Raw genomic sequence first — 22,429 nt, forward strand, 5'->3', positions numbered from 1 at the left:
GTTACGGGACGGGTCCGAGACGTGCGCTGCTGCCCCGTAGCCGAAGCACCGTAAAAATATAATGCGCGTATGTTTTCGTCCGTTGTGAATGCCGATGTTGGTTAAAAGGTATGACGGGGAGGTGACTTGAATGCGGTTTGGTGTCTGTCACGGGCGTTTCTGACAATTTTAACTGAAACAAGTAATTCAAAAGTGGCCGTGCGACTTGAACCTTGTCTGTGGTCCTACGTGGTTATGTGTCGCCGTGATGCCGATGTTGCGTTTTTTATTACGATGGAGTTAAGCCGGCGTGGCCCGTGTGTCAAGCCTTCTCTCCTCTCGGCTGAAAGAGCCGAAGTCCTCAAGAAAGCGGCTAGGGCGCGTATAAAGGCGCATCGCAGACGCTGGATCAATCGGTGCGCCAACCCGGATGAAGTTTGCGAGGATGCTGGTTACGAAGCGGTACCAACAATTACACTTTGCGAATCCCGCGCCAGAGAAGTGGAAGAACAAGTGGACTACGGCCGATCGAGTCCCGAGATGCTGCCAGATCGAGAACCGCGACTTGTGAAGCAAGGCCGGGACCTTACAAGTCCGCTCAAGCATGACCCAGTCGTTGTCACACCTGTGAAGGAGTCCGAAGCGAAGCCGAAGTGCGTCGCCAAGAAAAGTCGGGCCAGTCGCAAGACGCGTACGAAAGGGTACATCGGAAGTTCTGCATACGCTCAGTGAAGATCGCTTGGCTTGAAAGGACGCCGGTTATTTTAGAGAAGATTAGCTTGGGAAGTCCTTTACGCATCGAAGGTCTGCAGCATTCGTTGCTTCGGTGTCAGTGTTGGATGACGTCATTTTCCAGTCGCTGACGCAGTCAGGGAACGCTGAAGATTGTTAGGTTTCTTGAAGGCGAACGCGCGGTTAGCTTCGCGTGTGTTTTAAGGACGCGCCGCCTCCCTGGAGCTCTCGAATGGTACCTGGCGTCGCAGATTATGAATGCGCGTGCGTTCCTACAGTTCGCTACCGCCGTCGTTGCGACGCTTCGTTTTGTAACGCGTTCGCAGCTTTCCAACAATGGCTTTGGCTTGCATGTAGAACCACTTGCGAATCAATTCACGCAGCTTTTGGTGGTATGCTCATTTAACAACTTTTTTTTTCATTCTAGGTTAGAGGTTCCCGACCAGTTGGCATCAAGTACCGGTGATATGCTTCATCAGTGGCTACTGAAGTCCATAGAGGTGAGTCTGTTCCAGCGCATCTTGCATCTTAGCTAATGCAAAACTATGGTTGGGCAGTGCGCTGCGTTTCATGGCTTCTGGCAAAAATTAAAAGGCCTTCATAGCTTGTGTTGATCCTTCCAGCTAGAGCTACTCAACAGTCACCATGGTCCGCTCTGTACTTATCTCAGGCTGTGCTGGTTACACTCAAAGGAGCACTGGAGTCTCGTTGAAGTAGCACACCATGTCAGTCTTGTTGGTCGACGTTGTCTGTAAAGGCATTTTAACTGTGCTACCAAACAGACAGAGTAGGGGAGAAGACTGGACGTGTGCAGACTACCAACTGAATGTTCAGTGGCTGAGAGATAACATATATTGAGAGAACTGAATGAAACCAGCTCATTGGCCAACCAAAACAGATAGACTAGCATCTAAGAACTGCTCTTCACAATTGGCAAGTGACACCAAAGGTTCGTTTTTACATCCCAGTGAAAATACTAACGACCCCGTATTTCTGGGACTGTCACGACATATCGTACAGAACCTTGGGTCATGCGGGTTCTGAGTCACTCCCAGTCAGAACAGCTGTCAGAATCAGCCAATTAAGATCTTTTTATAAACCAATGCACACGCCACGGAACACGAAGTTTGTACACATGAAGCAGTGGCTGCGAGGGAATAGCCATTCTAGCTGAACTTCAGCGTGAATTGCGACAACTTTCAAGAGTAAATTCACCAGCAAGAGGAAGTGTTGCAAGCTGCACATAGCCAACTCGAGTACCACTTCCAGATGATGCTACAATAAAGAGAGAATTAATTTGTCTGGAAGATCCTGCAATAAAGAAAACTGATTTTGCTGGCTCCCTCTGTTAGCTTGCCCTCCGCCCTTTCTAAGCTCTTTTTTTTCCTCTGACCTTTGTCTTCTGCCCTATTTGCTTTTTTGAAAATATACTAGCAAGTTCTACTGCTGCTTTTTACAGTGTAAGCTACTGTGAGCTCGTAACAGCCAATTTCAGTTGCATAGTTGTTCGTTGCAGCACTCACATTGAACATTAGTGCAGCAGCTACAAAAACCACTGTTCTAGGCAGATTTGAAAGCTTTCCAAATGGCAAGCAAATTCTCTACTACAGAGCCACACCAGCAGTTGGATATTTTTCAGAAAAATACCTTACAAGAGAATCATGTATAGTGAGAAGATGAGAAATAGAATACTGAGTTCTAGAAGAGTGGAACTGCACAGAAAGAATTCCATGATATCTCGAACACACGACCCGTATGCCAGAACCTTTGCTAGTGGCCCGCCATGACCCGTTGCTCCTTGGACAGGCTGCTATAATCATTGCTATGTTTAGAAGCGTTTAATTGCGCAACAAGTGTTCTTGCTGGAGGTGGACAAGTCTTCTCAAGGATGTACAACCGGGATTGGCCATGAGCATTGTTTCCTCACAAGAAGTAAATGCAGCCATTTCTTGTCACGTCGCAGCCAAGTGTTGTAAGCATGTAGTCGGCATGTTTAAATGTTTAGCCGCTGTGTTGTGCTTCACAAGGAATAAAGACCTGCGACATTGCTTAGCGGTGCCCACATTACTTTCTCACTTATTGCACTTAATAATGCTTTATTTATTCAGGCAAGATACACTGATGTTACATTATCAAGCTTTTGTGTGAGAGAGAGAGAGAGAGGGCACCTTGTGCCAGGGAAAACTGTGGAAGAGAAAATATATTTTGGAATCAATGCCACCAGATGCATCGGCATCAGTATGCTTCTAGAATCCTGATGTCAAGATGTGCTTCATAAATGTTGCATATATGAGACGTACAAAAGGCCTTTTATTTGCCTCCATCAGCTGACGGATTCTTGAAGTCCCCACTTGCTTGAACCTTCTCGCCTGTTCCGGCACTTGTGGCGGTGAATTTGGTGACTGCGGCCGGCTAGCTGAAGCGACTTTCATATTGCTGGCACATTCATTATAAATTGCTAATTATGAATGCTAAATATGTCTCTAAACATAAAGCCATTATTGTAAATGGTTAAGGCTCATTTCTTCACCTTCATCATCCACAACAAGATAACGTGCAGCTATGCTAATGCACGTATTGCCTTAGAAACGTGTAATTAGTACTTTGCAATGACACTAAATATGGTGACACACAGCGTATGTGTGGTGGTTCACTTTTATACCCTGTACTAATTATGGTTCATTCATTTACTTGAGGAACCTGTGATGCTTTCGGTACTGTGGGTGTTGCCGCTGATTAACGCTGGATTTGTCAACTTCCGAGGCGTGCTACGCTCTTGCCTTACTATCTAGTATCGCTCGTGCCCAATGCAGGTCATGGACGAAGACTCTCGCTCAACTGACTCTCCGAGTCAGAGCCAGCCTGGTACACCCCTGCAGGCCAGCCACAGCCCAGGCGCCGTCAACCTCGGACTGGTCGCTGGCGAAGCTGCGCGTCATCCGCAGACGTCCAAGTACACGCAGCTCCTGGCAGTCATTGAGGAGCTCGGACGCGACATCAGGCCGACGTATGCTGGGAGCAAGTCGTCAGCCGAGCGCCTCAAGCGAGGCATTGTACACGCACGCATTCTTGTCCGCGAATGTCTGATGGAAACCGAACGCAACGCAAGGTCATAGCGAGGCCAACGTCTGTGAAAGCCGAGCTGCACACCACCATTGTGAGACGCGTTTGCAGCACTGACAGCGAGGAAACATGCATCATACCTGGCTCTGCTTCTCTATAGGTACGGCATGTTCCTCTGGCATTTTTACTGTCGGAATCCTAAGCGAAAAGTTGGGCACAAGAAACGCAACAGAGAGGGACTCTAGCTTCTCGCATCACTGTTTCATAGTTCTCAGTGCTGTCCACGCGTTTCATAACCTTGTCTAATGCATCCTTGACCCCACACAGCCCAACTTACCATTGTTTCTTATGCATAGTTTGATTATGCCAGATTGAAAATGCATAGTTTGAAAATGACTATTATAATACTAATTATTTGCTATGATAAGCATTTTACTCAAGTAACATTTAATTGCCTTACCATTTGGAGGTGTGAACGTACTGCTAATAGCCAGCAATTATAACTGAACAAGTTATGGTAATCCTTTTTTCTGAAATGTTGCTTGGGCTTTTGCGGGGTTGATTAAATGGTGCGTCTTTCAAGAGATTCATAATGTATATCGAAGATGAACTTTCCTAGACTGCCAATTCAATGTTCTAACGACACCTTTCTCGTTTGGTTTGAGGACAGAGCAACCCTTTAAGATTATAAAGTGCATTTTCTTGCAAATAGGCTGTTCAGAGCGATGTGGTAAGACGCACGACGGTCTCGCATCTTTGTAGGACATGCCTGAATTGAATTTTATATTAAAATCCGAGTGCTGAAAATTGCTCATAGTTGTCGCAATGCCATTTTATGATGCAAACTAGTGTGTCGTTTCGTACTTGTACCAGCGTTTCTGTCTCATGTTGGTGCTGACAACGCTCCATATACATGTCACTTAGCGCACCATGGGAATGGAAAAGCCATTTTTGTCACCTTCGTTAGTTTATGGTTTTTGAGGTTGCAGCAGTTTAGAAGTAATAAGCATTTTGAAATTTTACTTATGTATAACTTATGAAGAGCGCATGCATGGTGTCTGGCAGCAACAACCATAGTGCAAGGTCACCTTGTGCAGCGCTCCTCCGATTTCACTTTTGGGGCGAGAAGCTCATGCTGTACTGAAGTGTGCATTGTGAAATCGTTATATGTTCAGTTAGCATTCACAGCCAAGCCAGGCACAATCTTGGAGACTCGAAGCTGCTTTGTTAAACAGCGCCCTTGAATCAATCTCTGAATCTCGAAACTTCAAAATAAACCACACTTTCCTTTTGTTAACCAAATAAACTTGCGGCATGCACCGATCTCAGCGCGCTGCTTTTGATACGGAAGCCAGTGGCATATTGTACAAATGTGCGTGCCAAACATTGTGTACAAAATGAAGGAATAAAAAAATTACCAAAGCAAGCTGTGCCGCTGAACTCTTTATTGACACTTTTTTTTTTACTTTCCTCGGTTGTAAATAGGACGGCGACGAAACCCTGAAAACCATGCCTCGTGAAAAAAATGCCACATAGAACTGTAGCACCAGAAGAACAAGTATTGCTTGTATGTAATTATTGACAGGCTGCCTTAATAAATATGACCATTATACAGTTGCTCTTGCATACAAAATACACTTGCCCTTGGAAGCTTTCAAGAAAATCTCTGCAATTGCACTGGTAAATGTGGCAAGACATTTGACATTGCTAAGCCTTTGGTATAAAACATTCTGAAGCGTACGCATTGCAGCACATCAAATTATTTTTGCGACAAGTTTAAAGTTGGATGCAGAAACTGCACATTCCATGCAGGAACAAATACAAACTACTACTATTACGATAACACAAAAGCTTTTATGAGGCATCGGTATACAAAGCACACGAAAGTGGCTACTTGGGCTGGCTGTCTTTGCATTTTTGAAAGAAATATACTTTTTTAGTGCGCAGGGAATGGTTCAGAAAGGAGACTAGTAGGACAGTGCACTCTATCCTGTCTCCTTTGTTCCCCGCGCAATAAGAAAGTATATTTCTTTCAAAAATACAAAGCGCAAATCTAAGCTGACAGGAAAAAGCAGTAATTTCGGGAGGTAGGCCTGTTGTACAGCAAGAAGAGACAAGTGCAAAAGAAAAAAATAACACATTTTTTATGCTCTTCACTTTCACACAGTATATAGTTAAAACGCCACATTATGCATTGAACTTTTGAAATTGTCACTTGGAGCAATTCTCTAATAAAAGTTGCTTAGAGGAAACTACTTGCAGCTGAACAGACTTCCAACTAAAGTGCGCAACAGACTTCAGCCATGAATAAAGTGTTTTTTAGAAATCCGCAGACTAGTCTCTCTAGAAGATGAACCAGACTTCGACTTGCTTACTGTTCTATAACACGACACACAACCCACGAGGAGGCAAAGACATTACTGTGGGCCTCGTAACGAGAAGAGCTTTCTTTCCGCTTCTGTCGTATGACTATTTCGGATCACAAATGAACAAGTTATGCTCAAATGCCCAAAGACTCTCTTAGGGCAATACGTTGCAACTTTTGCTGCAATCCAGATTTGCTTGATTTCTCCCATTAGCACGTGCCAAGTGTAGTAATTTCACAACCACACCAACTCAACAGGGCATTTCTTAGCCTAACTTTAGATGCACACATACAGTCGCTGGCCTTCAGTGAGCGTAAAGTTATTGCTGCCCCAATGTTTCAAACCCTGAATTAAAAGGTTTGTTTGCATAGGAAAACATGTGCAATACAAGAAGTGCTGATAATGAACAAGTGAAGTTGGTAAACGGCAATACCAGTACATTGAAAAAGTGTTAAACTTCAATACAAAGTTTCGGGGCAGGGAACAATCTCATCCTGGGATACGGAAGCACAATCTGCCGCACGGCTACACATGCGATAACCGCAACATTTTCAGTGTGCACCATGTTTGCTGTTCCATAAATTGCCCTTGATGAACAGCAATATATTAGCATATAAACAGTTCACAGTGTAAATTGCAGCATGTCAACCTAGCAGCCAACCATTCATCACACAAGAAAATAGCAAAAACTTCACGAAAGGCACATGGCTGTACAAATCCCTGTAGCGACATTTAAAAGCACTTGTGTTGCAGCATAAACACATATACTCCATATCAGTCTGAACTTGACTGAACAAACGCATTATTGCTTTGAGTGGTCTGCCATCACAAAGATTGCTCAAAAAATGCAAGTGTTTGTGAACATTGAAATCTTGAACGTATCAAACAAAATGTTTCATGCAAGTCACCTGAGAAAAATGTGTTGTCGATATGATGAACTAGCCGAATGTAAACCTGTTAGAGTTGACTTGTACGTGTATTACTACTGCTTTGATGTCTGCCATCAAGTTTGTAGTCGAGCGAGAAATGCCAACGTAAATGTTACAAAACCTTCACGTCTTCCGAAAAACGGCAGCATAGTGAGCTCGCGTCGCACTTCCAACTCTCCCCATCTGGAACGAGTTCCAATCGGTCGTTTTTTTTCTAAATCTTTCATTTGTATTTGATTTCGTCTTATGGATCGTATCTCTTCGGTAAATGATCAGGCATGTGCCTTCTGAAAACTGAAATCGTATCCTAAAGAAGGCTCTCAAAATGTCCTGGCTGACGTCGTGACGACGTGTCGTGGTGCTATTACTCCAATACCCGTCTGTACGGAGAGCGACTTGCTAGCACCTTCCTCATGCAGAAAAGGCAAGCATGTCAGACGCATCAACATGCTAAGTGTCGTTCTCGAGTCAAACGACGTCACATTTTCCTCACTTTTCCTGCCTTCTTTGATGTACTAATTTGCTAAATGTGGAACGATAGCACTCCCGTTTACGCAAAAGTCGGTTGAACCGAAACTGCGCCTCAGGTTTCGCTTTTATGCTGCGAACGAAAGAACTAACCTTATCAGCACTACTAATGCGACAAATATCCCCAAAAGGTTCACAGACAATAAGAAAGTAAGATGGATCCAGCAACCTGTTCAGCACAGATTTTAGGGGTGTGTTACGAAAACCAGACGTAAGAAAGCACGTCCGTGCAGATGCCTAGTGAAATTGGTGTCCCACTTTAAGTCTGGACGTGTGCTTGCAGATTTTGTACGTTCCTGAGCCTTCTCTTCTTCTTTTCAGTATTGGCACGATACAAAGTTAGTGTAATCTTTCTCTCTCTCTCTCTTTCTCTTTTTTTTTTCTGCAGTGACACTTTTCAGCATGCTATGAGGAGTAAAAGTAGTGAAAGACGTTATTTTGAGAAGTCTACATGTAGCTAGTCCACTATAACTATTATGTGGAATGATTACTGGCCGATTCTATATATTAGTAAGCCTTGTCTATAACACTTCATATTGAAAGTGTGCGTTAGTGAGCGTGGATACTGTGTACGTATGTACGGCCACAACTTACACAACATCGATAAACATTGAAAGTAGTGCACGTGCAGCATAATACCCGACATTCTGGCAATATTGTAAGAATATTGACCACAAGGTGAATGCATCCTTGTTGTGTGCATATAACGTGCAAATAACAAAACGCCATCAATCCAAAACACGTGACATGCATTGAGCGCCGAACATCAAGGGCCGTGGTCTGCCCATCGAAATTCCGAACGTAGAAAGCGACAGAGAAATGTGCACGCACTTTTGGGCCCCTCACGTTAAGGCCGAGGCCAGCTCTGTTAAGTGGCGATGGAAAGACAAAAAAACGACCGCATCAACATTCGCGTGCACGAAATACCTTGACAACATTTATAAAAAATTCTACACTTTCAAAAAATACACTGCTTCAAAATTAAATACATTTTGACAAGTGCACGTGCTGTATGCCAGGTGGTCAGCTGTTGAAGCAGTCGTGCAATAGTACTTTGGTACAAAAGGACTAGATATAAAAAATACCAGTATACTCAGACTTCTGCATAACGAACGCAAATATAACAAATTGATGGACACAACAAACGTCTTTGCATCAAATGTGACTTCGTTATAACTAGGCTCAAGTGTATGAAACAGTTCGTACAGTAACAAAGAAACAGTTTCATACCTAGTTATTGCCGAAGCCTGACAAGTCGGGCGTAAAGCTCGGTCTCTGCCACAGACTTATTGCATCAGAACGCACGCCTGGGAGCGCACAAAACATTAACGAGACTCAATAGCGAGATAGGCTTGACCGTCAGTCAAGGGCTTGATTTCTGCTGGGGAAAGCCCCATCGTCAAGAGATAATGAGAAGCAGGACTTTCGGCACAGAGTTAGAACGGCTTCCACTTGCGTCTCCACACCGCTACAACCGGAAGTTGGTGTAGCTCTCGTTGTCGTAATCGCAGCTGTTGCAAGAATGGAAGCATCTGTCTACTCTAAACGTCACCAGAAAAAAATCCATGGAAGACAACTGCTTAAAGCACTATGCTACCTAACCAAGCAATGCCCTACTGGCTAAACTACTTAACTGCGCACCACATGATCCAGACACACAGGTTCGCACATTCTACTAAAATGCTGAACCCGTAAATTTCATACTTCAAACAGTCCACATATACTGAGCAATACAATGCTAATGTAACCCTCTGCAAACTCTACTCAACATTTTGGCATGCTACATGTTTACAGCACAGCAACAACATGGTCTCTGCTACAAACACGCATGAAAGACTTGGGACTTGTGCTTCAAGACAATGTGTCTTAACAGTGCATAAGGCATCATTCTAGACAAAGGGACACTAAAAGCAGGCATTAAATCAAGCTAGAGCGGTGGATTACAGTTACTCCTTTGCGGTGTCTTCAATTCACTTTTACCAAAAACCGCATTTCGGCACATGCACTAGAAAAAACGTGAACACAGGGCCGACGCTGCGACTATAAAAACGATGGAAACAATATGCAATATCCTTATGTGCAATGCTTCTCTGCAGATGTCCCCGGAGCAAGTTAAGACGGAAGACTGCACATTGAAATTTTAAGCGATGCGCAAGTTGGCAGACTAGGACAACTGCTCCTGCCACTCTTCCATTTGCTGTGATACCATCCAAACGCACGCAATACTATTTAGGAACGGGTCACCCAGCGTCAAGTGTCTTGCAGAAGCTCGGCCATCTTGGCAGGGCCATGTGTACATATGCATGCAAAACCTCCATCGTGAAGTTTCATGTGTCGTCTGCAGCAGCGCTCATGATTCAATGTGCTCCTTTTGTGAAAGCAAGTTTGCGGATGATGCGGCCCAACAGGTAGGGCTTGTTTAATTGTTTGTGCAAAAAGAAAAGATAAATGAGCAAGATAACAAGCAAGTTGCCTATCATTGACTCAAACATTGAGGTCAAACCGCACGTAAACATTAAAGAAGACGTTGCATAAACCAATTTAACTGGTTTTGCACAACACAAATTACTACAAGCTCAACTTTTGCAGGAATTTCTCTGTGAGGAAGGTTCGAAGAGCTACAATAATATGTGGGGTTTTACGTTCCAAAACAACGATATGATTATGAGAGACACCGTAGTGGAGGGCCCTGGAAATTTAGACCATCTGATGTTCTTTACCGTGCACTGACATTGCACAGTACACGGGCCTCGACCGTATCGCCTCCACTGAACTGCAACAACCGCGGCCAGGATCGAACCTGCAACCTTCGGGTCAGCAGCCGAGCACCCTAGCCACTGATCCACAGAGGCGGACTAGGTTCGAAGGACTGTGCTGCCCTCTATGTGCATACATTTGACTCGAGAAAGGCCACAGAACCTGGCAGAGAAAGAAGTCCAAGATCCTTGGCACAATGCACTGGGGCTATGTATTGGATGTTTGTCGTGGGCAAATAGGTTTGCAAAATGATTCCGCAGTTCCTTTCAAGTTCTTATCGCTTTCTGGAATCAAGTCACCTGTATAGCATAAATGAATATCGTAACGATATTTAGATTGATTCAATGCCTGCCTTTACAGTTCCTTTTTTTTTATAAGCATTATGTACCAGTGGCACATTGTGACACACTTTAATTGGCAAACACTTGCCGAGCTAAAAGATGCACAGATTCAGGCTCTCCATATTGCCAGCACTGTAGGGAAAAAGGGAGTGGTAATGGAGGTGCTGGTGACCCAAAAGTGAAGAGGAGAATGGGAGCTGCGGTGGAGCTGCGCAAAACTGCATGCCAGCTCGCTCTATGAGAGAAGTTGTTTGTTATTTATAAGCGGATGTTGGGACATTTGCATACTGGTGATACGCTGCATTGTTGCAGTCGGCGATATCGCTTTCCCTCGAATGCGTGAGCGATGCTGAACTTCCAATGACTGCCTACCATTGCACTGTCATCAGTTAGGCTCGTATGTATTCGGCAACATTTCCTGACCATGAGGAAAAAGTGTTGCAGGACCCCTTTAAGCTGATTCCAGAGTTAAACCCTTAAAAGCTTTTGCCGACATTTGAGCTAGTCCTGCACCAACATGGCGATAGAAAGCTATTAAAAATCTTTCTGCCATGTTCCCATTATAGCATAGTAACCACTCTAATGTGCCACAACAGTACCACTACAGTACAGTTGCTGTACAAGCCAACTTTAAACATTACGCACACTTAAACTGCGCCCTCTTCTGACAGCAATAACGTAAGCCAAAAATGCCAACCAGTGTGTCCTGGTACTGGTGGCTGGTGTCAACTAGCACAATACTCGTGCCACATGGGTAAGGTTAATGCCCAATAGGAGTCGAGCACATTAAGCCCCCCAATGCCATTGCGTCAAAAGCTGCAGCAAATGCAGTCGTTGAATGTCAAGTCATCTGCCATAGTATTCATCACTAGGGGTTCTTTAAAGGGGTACTAAATAAAATTTTTCACTCCCCATTTTTTTTGCATAATATGATAGGCCAATCCCCCGATAGCACAGAAAATATATTGATAAGCATGCATGAGTGCGGCCTGAAAAATTAATCACAGCATTTTTGGCGAAGTTAGTTTCAGTTCCTACTGTACCCTGACGTCACGACATGGTATGAGCAATGGAAGTTTTTGTGGCGTATCCTCATCCGGGCGTCGCTTCGACCGGCTGCTTCGTATAACAACTATCACACTGTCAACAATGGACAGCAAAACCGCACTGCATAAGTGAGGAAAGCAACGCGCAAGCTGCCATTTTTTCTCTTTTGGTGTTTGATGTCATCACAACTAGCCAGAGAGCTGCGTAAAGTCACCAAGATCAGTACTGTAGCTTGACGTCAAGTTATTGTCAATGTCAGTAGGTGCGCCACGAGAAAATTTACTTTGCTATCAAAATAAAACATCTTAACATTTTCTGAGTGTCACACTTTCTCAGAGCCATCTCTGTAAAAGGTGATTCGTATGGCAGAGTAAACTCGCCTCCGGAAAAGGTGTCAGTACCCCTTGAACGTGCACTTAAATCCAACCACACGGGTGTTGCTGCATTTCGGATTCCTTCGAAAAGCTGCCATTGTGGCCGGGTATTGAGCCAGCAATATTAAGCTTAGCAGTGCAACACTTCAGCCTGCTAAGCTACTACACTCAAGCCTCGATACAAGGAATTCGGCTATATCACATTATCGATTAAAATGACGTTAATGACTAATAGCTTTACCATAGACACCAGTGTCACAAATAATCTTTTTTAGAAGTTCATATAACAAATTCAGATACAACAAATCATTGATTATAACGAAGTAAGTGACCAGTAGCTTTACTATAGATACAGCGTCACAAATAATCATTTTAACACTGTGATGTAATGAATTCAAATATAATGAATTATCGGTTATAACGACGTAAGTGACCAATATCTTTACCAGAGATACAGTGTCACAACTAATCGCTTACAGCAAATTTTCAAATATAACGAAGCATTTTCGTGGCATATGTGACTGCTGTGATAAGGCTTGAGTGCACAGCCATTGGGTCTCCTAGAATATTTACTAGAGGAAACTATGGCGCCGCAATGGTTCAGCCACCGGGAGAATGATGGGTAGCGGAGCAATTTGCCTAGCCTTCGAACCTGCAGCTCCGAGTGCCCTTGTGGCTCCGTTCATTGTTGCGTTATGGCGTTTGTTTTCGACAATATAATGGCTCATTATGAACCTCATAAGCCGACTTGAATCAGTGAGCATAAAAAGACTGTATTGCAAGTTGAACAGCTAAACTTCCTGGACAGTTAGCAGTTCTAAAAGCAAAACAATTAAGGCAGGTATACACTAGGGGTGCTAAGCCTGACGTAAGCCCGAAGCGAGGCGGTGGTCCTTTTTTTCTTTGTATCTTTTTTTCCCTCCTCTTTTTTTATATTTGTTTTGTCTTTTTTTCTCCTCGTTGCGCTTTCTCTTTTTCTTCCTATTTCCCTTTCCTTTTTCTATTTTCATACGTAGTTTTTCCTGCTTACACCAAGTGCACTAGTCTTTTTTTTTTTTTTGCTGCTGATGATAAGTGATCATCGTCTCGGCACTAAGAACTAGGAGAGGAAGACTTTTCCTTGACATGCATGCGATAGATGGAGCGCTACGCCAGGCGACGACGACGGCACACGGCAGCCCAGCCCCATAAAGCGCTTTGCAATCAAAAGACACACCAAGCCAAAAGAACGAAAGCTTAGCTGAATCTACGTACTGGCCACCATGCCCACACGAGCTGAAGCGCTACGCATTGCAGCTCCTGGACCTTAGCACCAGATTTCCTTCAAGTGTTTCACAATGAAACTTCATCACCGCAGCGGGTAATTTGCAAATGAAAGGGCATGCCCGTGCGGCACCGGACAAATGGCACTTAAACTTCGACCCATTGAGCGCTTAACGTCGTTACTAATGCCCTCGTGACACGGGTACTCGATGCCGCCGGGCATGCCTCAGTCATACTCCGAACCAATGGTGATACTCATTTCACCCGGTTCGACCAACGTGCTGTGGTACCAGTGGTTGGTGTTGACCAGTATGATGTCGCCTGGCCGCACGGTGACCTTCAGCGAGGGCACGCACGCAGACTCGCACTCTGGCGGTGGTGTCAGCGTCCAGGTCTTTGATCCCCGGATCTGGGCCTGCCACGATGGACGGAGGACGTAGTCCAGCTGGAAGAAAGAGCGTAGACCCATGTTTTTTTTTTATCAATCGACAAACAGTCATTACAAAACCAACATGTTGCATATTTTGATTTGATCAAAAGGTTACGCAACCAGAAATCGACTTTCCTAAACAATTACACAATTAACTCAAAAAATAAGTTCCCTTGACTATTCTTTCTTTCCTTGCAGAATAAGCATTTGAAATAACCTGTCTAACTAAGCTGTAACAAAAAAAAAAGTATGGTAGCTTTACTGCTGTGAAACTTGAAAAGAGGATAATATGTACACCTGGAGATTACCATTCACAGAATTTCTCCCACTACCATATTTACCAGAGCATCAACGATGCCAATGTTTCAGGTCGGCATGTAGGCATGAGTCAAATCTTCTACAGGAAATTCACCAACTCGGTGTGAGACATGTGCACTACTTCTTGCTGTGCTTTTTCGACTTTCTGCTCATTAACGGCAGTTGAGAAACACGTCTGCGGTGAGCGTCGTACATAAAGTGCTGTACATAACACATTTATGAACAACAAAAATACAACACGTATAACCACCCATGTGCCAGAATTACAGGTAGCGCTGCATGCCTGTGCATACTACAAGTCTTTGTGCCTACTTTCTTCATCAAAGCAGTCCAGCCTTTCAAATGTCCGATGGGGTTTGTGTTGTTCCGATCTATTTGCTTGCATCTGTCTTCAACCCAACTTCTTCTATAGTAAATTCGTACCAACTAGCATGACTTTCTTTCACTCTAAATATGCAATCAAGGTGGCTGCATCTGAATTAATAGGCTAAAAAAGAGCGTTTCAACCCATTCCATGAAATGGACAAGCTACATCCTTCCGTGAGTGTATGCGGTAAAAATGGATAAGAACGAGTCACCAGAAAGGTCCCAGACCAATCAGTCAAGCTCTTTCTGCTAACAAAACTACAGTACACATGACACAGTATCGGGAAGATCATAGGATAATCCAAATACTGCGAATTCTAGATATATTTGAGGAGAGCTAACATTCGATGAAAGCAAGAACAGGTAGGCATACTGTAAAAGACCCCGTACACCCCTATAAAATATATACTATATATAGTTGCACTGACAACGAAATTGCCATTTTCCTAGACACGAGTATTTGTTTCACTGGACAAGATATATAAGTGCAAGGAATAAAATGACAAACATAAGAAGACGAAGTTGTTTTATTCTTCACGACAACATATCTCAACCTTTCATACGCAACCAACTAGCCCTGCAGTTTACTCTTCCACAAGAATGTTAGGTAATGCTTAAGCAGCGATGTAGGAGCAACCGTGCATGTAATGATAGCTCCAGGCCCTAACCCTTTCCCAGCGTAAATGAATACATGGGCTTACATGTGGTCTGAGTCCTTGTCCTGCGTATCCGATAAATATCCAGTCGACGATGCTCGCTTCAGAATCGTTGGGGAAGAAGTCGGGTCTCGTGTAGTGCTCCCTCAGAATTGAGACAATCCGCTGGTCACAGTTGCTCCTGAGAAGAGACAAAGCCTGTCAGTGCGATTTTCGGGGCAGCCAGGCAAGGACAGCACGCGGCCCGAGAAACTACCGAGTATGAGCATAGAGTAAGAAAACACTAGGAGGTGATGCCACTAGGCTCAGCACACCAACCTACTCTGATTCCAGATCTCGCAACCAGTGCTTTTTGGATGAGGTGTAAAGCCCTCGCAGCACCCACCGCAGGGGCAACGAAAATGACCTGATAGTAATGCTTGCCTATTGCATAATCATGGCCTGTTTGTCCCTTGACTAAGTTAAGAACCACTCCTCTGGCTTAATGACAAAACATATCCTGAAGATGGTAGACATTGACAACAGTGGTGTAGCTGCCTCCTCCAAATTTTGTTCGTCATGTCATGCAGCGACCAAAGCGACACTCGACCGTGTCTGCCTGCACAGCCAAAACTTCTAATCAAAGAGGTTCCCCTTCCTAAAAAAAAATTTCTGCCTGCACCCCTGCTAACAGTAGCTTACATGAATCAAAAGCGGTGTTCACACAGACCCGCTTCTGTCCATAGAGTGCTGCCCAGTACCGGTGCAGCACACACAGTGACCCAATCTTAACAGGAGAAGGATTGCATTTCATCACGCAGACTCAAGGTGATCGAGCGCATAAAAAAAAGAGGATGACCTTAATTTCGGCACGCTGATAATAAGGCATGCTGACCCAACTTATTTCCTCTGTTCGAGCATTCCCTCAGTACCTTCCATTGCGCTCATCATGATGAGGAAAAAAAGTGCTTAAAGCACGCAATAACCCCTTCTAGTTATTCTCGTTCTGGACCGATCTGAGGAATTTTTGCGTCAATGGATCTGTGAGGCGATAAAACTCCATGAGTGAAGTGAATCCGTAATTACTTGGACAATTGGTTCACGACTGCTTTAAAATTCTTGTGACTACAGTCAGATACAACGTAAGAAGTCTCGAGAGGCCCCTGCCATATTGAAGTGTGGCATGTGATCACTTCTACAGCTAAACAAATAGTCCTCTATATGCACTCCGCAATGTTCTCCGAAGACAGAGTCGCCGTTCGGCTTATGACGTCAGCCTGAAGTGCGCGCCCATTGGTGCAGGCTTTAAGGAGAAAATGCCGCAGACCTTTAAAACTGTTATCATCATCACCCTGATTGCGCCCACTGTAGGACGATGGCCTCTCCTATGTTCCACCAGTGAACACGGTCCTGTGCTTGCTGCTGCCACTTTATACCCACACGCTTCCTAATCTCATCTGCCTACCTAACTTTTTGTCTCTCTCACCCACTTGCCTTCTCTGGGAATACAGTCAGTTACCCTTAATTACCAACGGTATATCCTGCCTACGCGCTATGTGTCCGACCCATGTAGATTTCATCCTCTTGATTTCATCACGCATCAACGCCTTAGTGTTGACACAATAAATGATAATCTGACGAGTATCATTATGAAGTGTGAAGTGGAAGTACTTGTTGTTGGGCTAGTTGGTTCGTCATACTGAGGGGTAAATCTAGACGCCTAAAGCACCACAGGAAGAAATAATCACAGAGAAAGAGCGTCAACTTGCAACTGATTTATTTGCAGGAGAAACGCAGGAAATATATAGCCGCACACGCATGTGCAGAGCACACTACTTCACCTAGTCACATGACCACAGACATAAACTGAGGAAACTGAGGGATAAACGACCTATGGTTGTTCCATATGTTCATAAGGTAGCGCACAACCTTAAGAACGTGGCGAGCAGGTACAATGTGTCTGTTGTTTTTTCTGCGCCACGAAAGCTGGCTGGCCTATGCCCACGTATATCTAAAACACCGAGCGCCTCCACCTGTGGAAAAATACACGCTTCGATGTATGTGGTTTGCGTAGTGGGTGTGGTGTACTTAATCCCACTTAGTTGTGGCCGGGTTTACATCGGCCAAACTGGACGGTGTTTGAACGTGAGAATTAGGGAACATGAGCTTTCTATTCGAAATAATTCCGGAGCACATTTGCCTGCGCATTGCCGTTCCTGTTCTCGTGAGGCGAGGTTTTCAAGCGTTTCTGTCCTCGCCAAAAGCCCAGATGCTCTGGCCCGTGAAATAATGGAAGCGTTCTGGATAAAGAAAAAAGGTGACTTGTGTATAAGTGACACGTCAGTCGTCTTGCGCAAGTCTGAGTTTGATTTTTGCGCTTCGTTGCTTGATTAGATATTCCGGTTGAACGTCCTCAGTTTATGTCTGTGGTCATATGACTAGGTGAAGTAGTGTGCTCTGCACATGCGTGTGCGGCTATATATTTCCTGCGTTTCTCCTGCAAATAAATCAGTTGCGAGTTGACGCTCTTTCTCTGTGATTATTTCTTCCAGTGGTGCTTTAGGCGTCTAGATTTACCCCTCAGTGTGAAGTGGAAGCTGGAGGTACGGTAGTTAGACAGGACATTAGCAAGCTGTCCCAGGAGATGATGAACCTCATTAAGAAACGTCAAAGTATGAAAGCCTCAAGCACAACAGAGAAAAAAAGAAAATTGTGTCCTCCTATGGGTAACATTGTCACGTGACGCTCTTTTTTACGCTTTTCTTTCTTCTGTGAGTATGGGTGGTAACCCACTAACTGTACCAACCTGTGATAAACAGAATAGGTGATGGGAAAGGCAGAGACACTGGAGTATCCTGAATAAAACATTCTGGTTTGCCTGGGAGAAGAGGGTGAAAAGAGAAGCCATAGTGGCAAAAAAAAAAAAAAAAGACAAGGATGAAAAGGTGAAATAGAGGGTCCTGCAAACGCATGGCAGTACACACCAATGAAAAAACTTTGATGCTACGTCGAGTGATTTCCGGACACTCTGCTCAAGTAAGTACAATGGCATATTCCTGCAAGGATGTTTTCCATCCAAGAACTCTAGATCACAGAATGCCATTCTCACTTTAAATGGGTTTAGCCCTGCTCATACCAGCAAATGGCCCTAACAATACAAACAAAGCCCTTTTTTTTTTTTTCAAAATTACTGAGTCCCCACAACTCATAGTAAGTTCTGTGGCGTACTGAAAGAAAGGGAGAAACGAAATTACAATATATATATATATATATATATATATATATATATATATATATATATATATATATATATATATATATATATATATATATATATATATATAAGGCAGGGACGAGGTGTAAACTGCGATAGAGGTTACTTGGTTGAAAAGTGCATTAAATTTACTCGCGCATGCGCGATAACAATTTTCCGCAAAGTAAACCGTGGGTGTAAACGAAGCCAGCGCAGCTTCAGAAATAATCAAGCTGGAACTTACCATCCCACGTACCACGTCTCTTCTTCGTGTCCCGACATGTTGGCCCTCGAGTCCGGCATGGAGAAGAAGTCCTCCAGGTCCACGAAGTCGGTGGCGGCATTCAGGAACTGGCAGTAGCGGCGGCTCTCTTCGAACGCATCGGTCGTGTTGAGGTAGACGTCCCGAAGGAAGGCGTAGCTGAAGGTCGTCATCGCCTTCCAGTGCGCCGCGGCGCCCCGCAGCACGATGGGCTTGTCGGCGTAGCCAAGTCGCTGGAACTCCTCCTTGCTCATGTCCGTCAACTCTGTCACCCGCGTCGGCTCGCGACAGAAGTCGCATGAGAGCACGGGTCGCGTGAACTCTCTGAAGACGGCTCCGGCGTCCACGAGACAGTGGTAGTGACTCAGGTCCGGCACGCCGTCCCTGAAGAAGGCGTACGCCAAGGCGGCAACGATGACGGCCCATTTGAGCAGTAGTCGTTCGCCTGGTGGGGCAGCGGCGTTCGTCGCTAGCGCCGCTTCTTCGGCAGCGATCTTCAAAACATCCTCTTCGGACAGACCGGAAGCGACGGCCCTCTCACGAAGGTCCCGAAGTCTTTTGCGCAGTTTCTGAACACGAATGCCGGCTTTCGGGCATTCGTCTTCGGCTGGGGACACCATTTCCGATGCGGCGGTGTCTCATCTTACCACAGTGACCGTAGCGATTCGCCCCTTTGACACGACAATGTGGCGACGCTGTCGGGCGAGGCTTCGTGGAAGGAACTGTCTTGGCCCGTCGCTGTCACGCCGGACTTGCGAAGCTGAGAGCAAGCGTCACGTTTTTGTTTCAGTTTACGCCCAAAATTGCACCCCGCCCACGCCTTCTGCGGCCCGCTACAGCGGCCATGTTGACTTTTCATATAGAGAGCAAGTAGACATTGCTTCAAGTCTGCTTACCTTGAAGCAATACAGCCGTATACTACTCTATGATACAACTACTAGTGTGCTATCGGGCTTCTTTGTTGAGAATTGGTGTCCTCAATGGGCATAGAGTTTCAAACAATAAGTATTATTACATACAATAAGTACTATTGTAAGAAACTCTATCTCAATGGGTCTTCCCACAGAGTTACCATTTTAGGAAACTCTATTGGTTTACCTAAAGCTTTAGGTTTGCCCACCTTGGGTAGGAGGGAAGACGTGAAAGCGAACTTTTGAAGATATTACGACTTACGAAGGCAAAAGGCTAAAGGCGTGCTTATGAATAGTAGTGCGAACACTATACGCTCCCACGGGATGTTAGGGAAAAACATGGTTTTATAGGGGAAATAAGAGCTCAATGGCAGCACACTGCGCTCCAATCGCGTTTCTCAGGACTGCAAATAAAGTTTTTTCATCCATCTATTTTCGGAAACAACGGATATTACGGTACTACCCCATGGCCTTCACTCACGCGCGCGCTTTTTGAACGAGTGTACTTTCCCGTGAAAACTAATTTTTGCTGTTGTGCATTTCATAGGCTATCGTGAAATCAGCACTTTAAGCTGCATGAGTAAAGTGAACATATTACGTGGACTACAAAGCGAAATGAGGGGGCGAGGGATTGTTGCGGAGTGATGGAAGGAAGAACATGACATAGAGCTCAAACAGAAAATTTCCTTTTCAGCAGTGGAACTGTTTTAGGCTAGGAGTAAGCCCACGTATTGTGCGCAAAATGTCACGCGTGCATACTCCACAGAGAATATGGACGAAGCCCCTCTCACGAGTTCAGCAGGTGTCAGGAGCGTAGCCAATTTTTTTTTTTCGGAGGGGGGGGGGGGGCGTTCACATTGATTCAACTAGGGGGGAGACAGAGGCATCACCTTTCCTCTCTGACGTGACTATCGGCGGTAGTTTGAGCAGATTGTGTAAATGTATATGAAAGTCATAAGACTCCCCCCTCACCCGATGCGTATGCTTGTGAATAGAATAAGTGAAAGTACAGTATAATCGCAGTAAAATACAGTAAATGTCCTGCAGAGTGACCATTTGGAGCAAAGGCCTTTCGTCGTACCACTGAATAGACTACTCTCCGAAAACGCCTTATTGCTACAAAGGCTGTTTTAGACTATCAAAAGCACTGGACTCGATACTGGACTGTAGGGTACTATGCTAAGTGGCTACTGTTCATACACACCACCTCTTCTTGTCCTCATCATCATCCTTCATCTCTCTTTCCTTACCCCTTCTCTTATCCCCTGTTTAGAATATGAGGCTAGAGTGAATTAGCTCTGGCCGACGTCTCTGCCTTCTAATAAATTCTCACTCACTCGCATTATAGCGATGACCCGCACGATCGGAGAAGACATCGTTGACCGTTAATCTCTGTTAAGCGTAGAAGGCGTAGTCTTCGTCGTGGCGAAGTGCGTTTCACAAGTCAAGGACGGTTCGGCTTACAACGAGGAATGAAAGGTATACGCAGAGTGTTTTCGTACATTCATAATCACATTTCCGTTTTGACTACTTTGCTGAGCGAATAATTTCTTACTGTCGATGTTTGTGCCTGCGTGACTATGGGGGTATAATTAAGTTCTGTATGCCAAGCAGCCTTGCCGCGGTGATAGCTTCTAGTCAACATCTTGTTTTCCTCTACTGCGCGCATCCAAGCATGCTTGCAATACGCAATAAGTATTTTCTTTCTTTTAAGCTCGCACGTTGGCAACGCGATTTCACACGCATTATTTTTCGGGCAGATTTTATCGCAACCTTGCTTGGCATGAAAGTTGCACGGTGACTTTTGATAGCAATGAAGTACTCCAATCGTAGAGGTTTCATCCTGCAATTTACAAGAGCAAGGTAGTCATTGTTGAGAAATGTTCACTTGGTCTCAATAGAAAATATGCACGTGGGACCCTGAAGACTATACTTATACTCACATAGAAATCGCTTGTACGCTGCATATATGCGCTAGAAAACTTAAATACGGGCAAAAACACATAATGTTTCCGTTTTAAATGCGAATCTATCTATCTATCTATCTATCTATCTATCTATCTATCTATCTATCTATCTATCTATCTATCTATCTATCTATCTATCTATCTATCTATCTATCTATCTATCTATCTATCTATCTATCTATCTATCTATCTATCTATCTATCTATCCATCCATCTATCTAACAATACTCACCATCATTATTGCGTTAGGGTAGGAGTCAATCGAATAGTCCAGTCAGCCAAGGCGCCACAAGTGGTCGAAGTAGCATGCAAGTCTTAACTACTACGCATCCTTCTTGCTCACTTCGAGAACTTCGTCCCGAGTCGCCGACGAATGCGTCCACAAACGGCAGCTTTCTCGTCCGAAATAAGCAGCGCTCTATACTTACTCCACGTAGAAGGCGGTCAACTCTCGATCCGCAAATATCTCCTAGTTTCTGAGGCAGCGACGCTGAGTTTCGGCTCGGCAATCGATGGCACACCTTCTTCTACCCCGACGAATCGCGCAAATCACTCCTATGCTCTCTCTCTCTCTCTCTTTTCTTTTGTTGCGTAGTGGCGCCGATCGAGCTACAGCCGACACGGTAAGAGTTAAACGAGCATACAATCGGCTTTTTTTTTTCGCGATCCCTGTAGTTCGTTTGCCTTTACTAGCTTGCTTATGACGCACGAAATACTCGTTCTTTTTTTGTTTTGTTTTAGCGTGGCGATTGTTCAACGCTATAGAGTTGCGTGGCGCACACAGTGAGAGACTATAGGGACGAGAGTCGTTCAGAACATATTTCGTTGCAACAGAAAAAAAGAAAGAAAAGGGAACAGATACGTAGAACACATGGACGGCGACAAAAACAATGCGCTTTGTTGTCAAC

At 44.6% G+C, this 22,429-nt stretch overlaps 2 protein-coding genes across 2 annotated transcripts; one reads left to right on the forward strand and one right to left on the reverse strand.

Moving 5' to 3' along the window:
• Window positions 1–109: 109 nt before the first annotated feature.
• On the forward strand, window positions 110–4,341 carry LOC119180214 (uncharacterized). Its single transcript, XM_037431356.2, has 3 exons — window positions 110–680; window positions 1,139–1,211; window positions 3,525–4,341. The coding sequence occupies exons 1-3, from the start codon at window positions 235–237 to the stop codon at window positions 3,825–3,827; spliced, it is 822 nt and encodes a 273-aa protein (XP_037287253.2). The 5' UTR covers window positions 110–234; the 3' UTR covers window positions 3,828–4,341.
• An 8,852-nt stretch (window positions 4,342–13,193) lies between these two features.
• LOC119180212 (uncharacterized) lies at window positions 13,194–21,914 on the reverse strand. Its single transcript, XM_037431355.2, has 4 exons — window positions 21,754–21,914; window positions 18,626–19,403; window positions 15,195–15,330; window positions 13,194–13,824 (listed from the first exon to the last, which is right to left on the reverse strand). Exons 2-4 carry the CDS (start codon window positions 19,261–19,263, stop codon window positions 13,606–13,608), a joined length of 993 nt encoding a protein of 330 aa, XP_037287252.2. The 5' UTR covers window positions 19,264–19,403; window positions 21,754–21,914; the 3' UTR covers window positions 13,194–13,605.
• Window positions 21,915–22,429: the final 515 nt, after the last annotated feature.

This window comes from Rhipicephalus microplus, chromosome 7 (genome assembly GCF_043290135.1).
Source record: "Rhipicephalus microplus isolate Deutch F79 chromosome 7, USDA_Rmic, whole genome shotgun sequence".
NCBI lineage: Eukaryota > Metazoa > Arthropoda > Arachnida > Ixodida > Ixodidae > Rhipicephalus > Rhipicephalus microplus.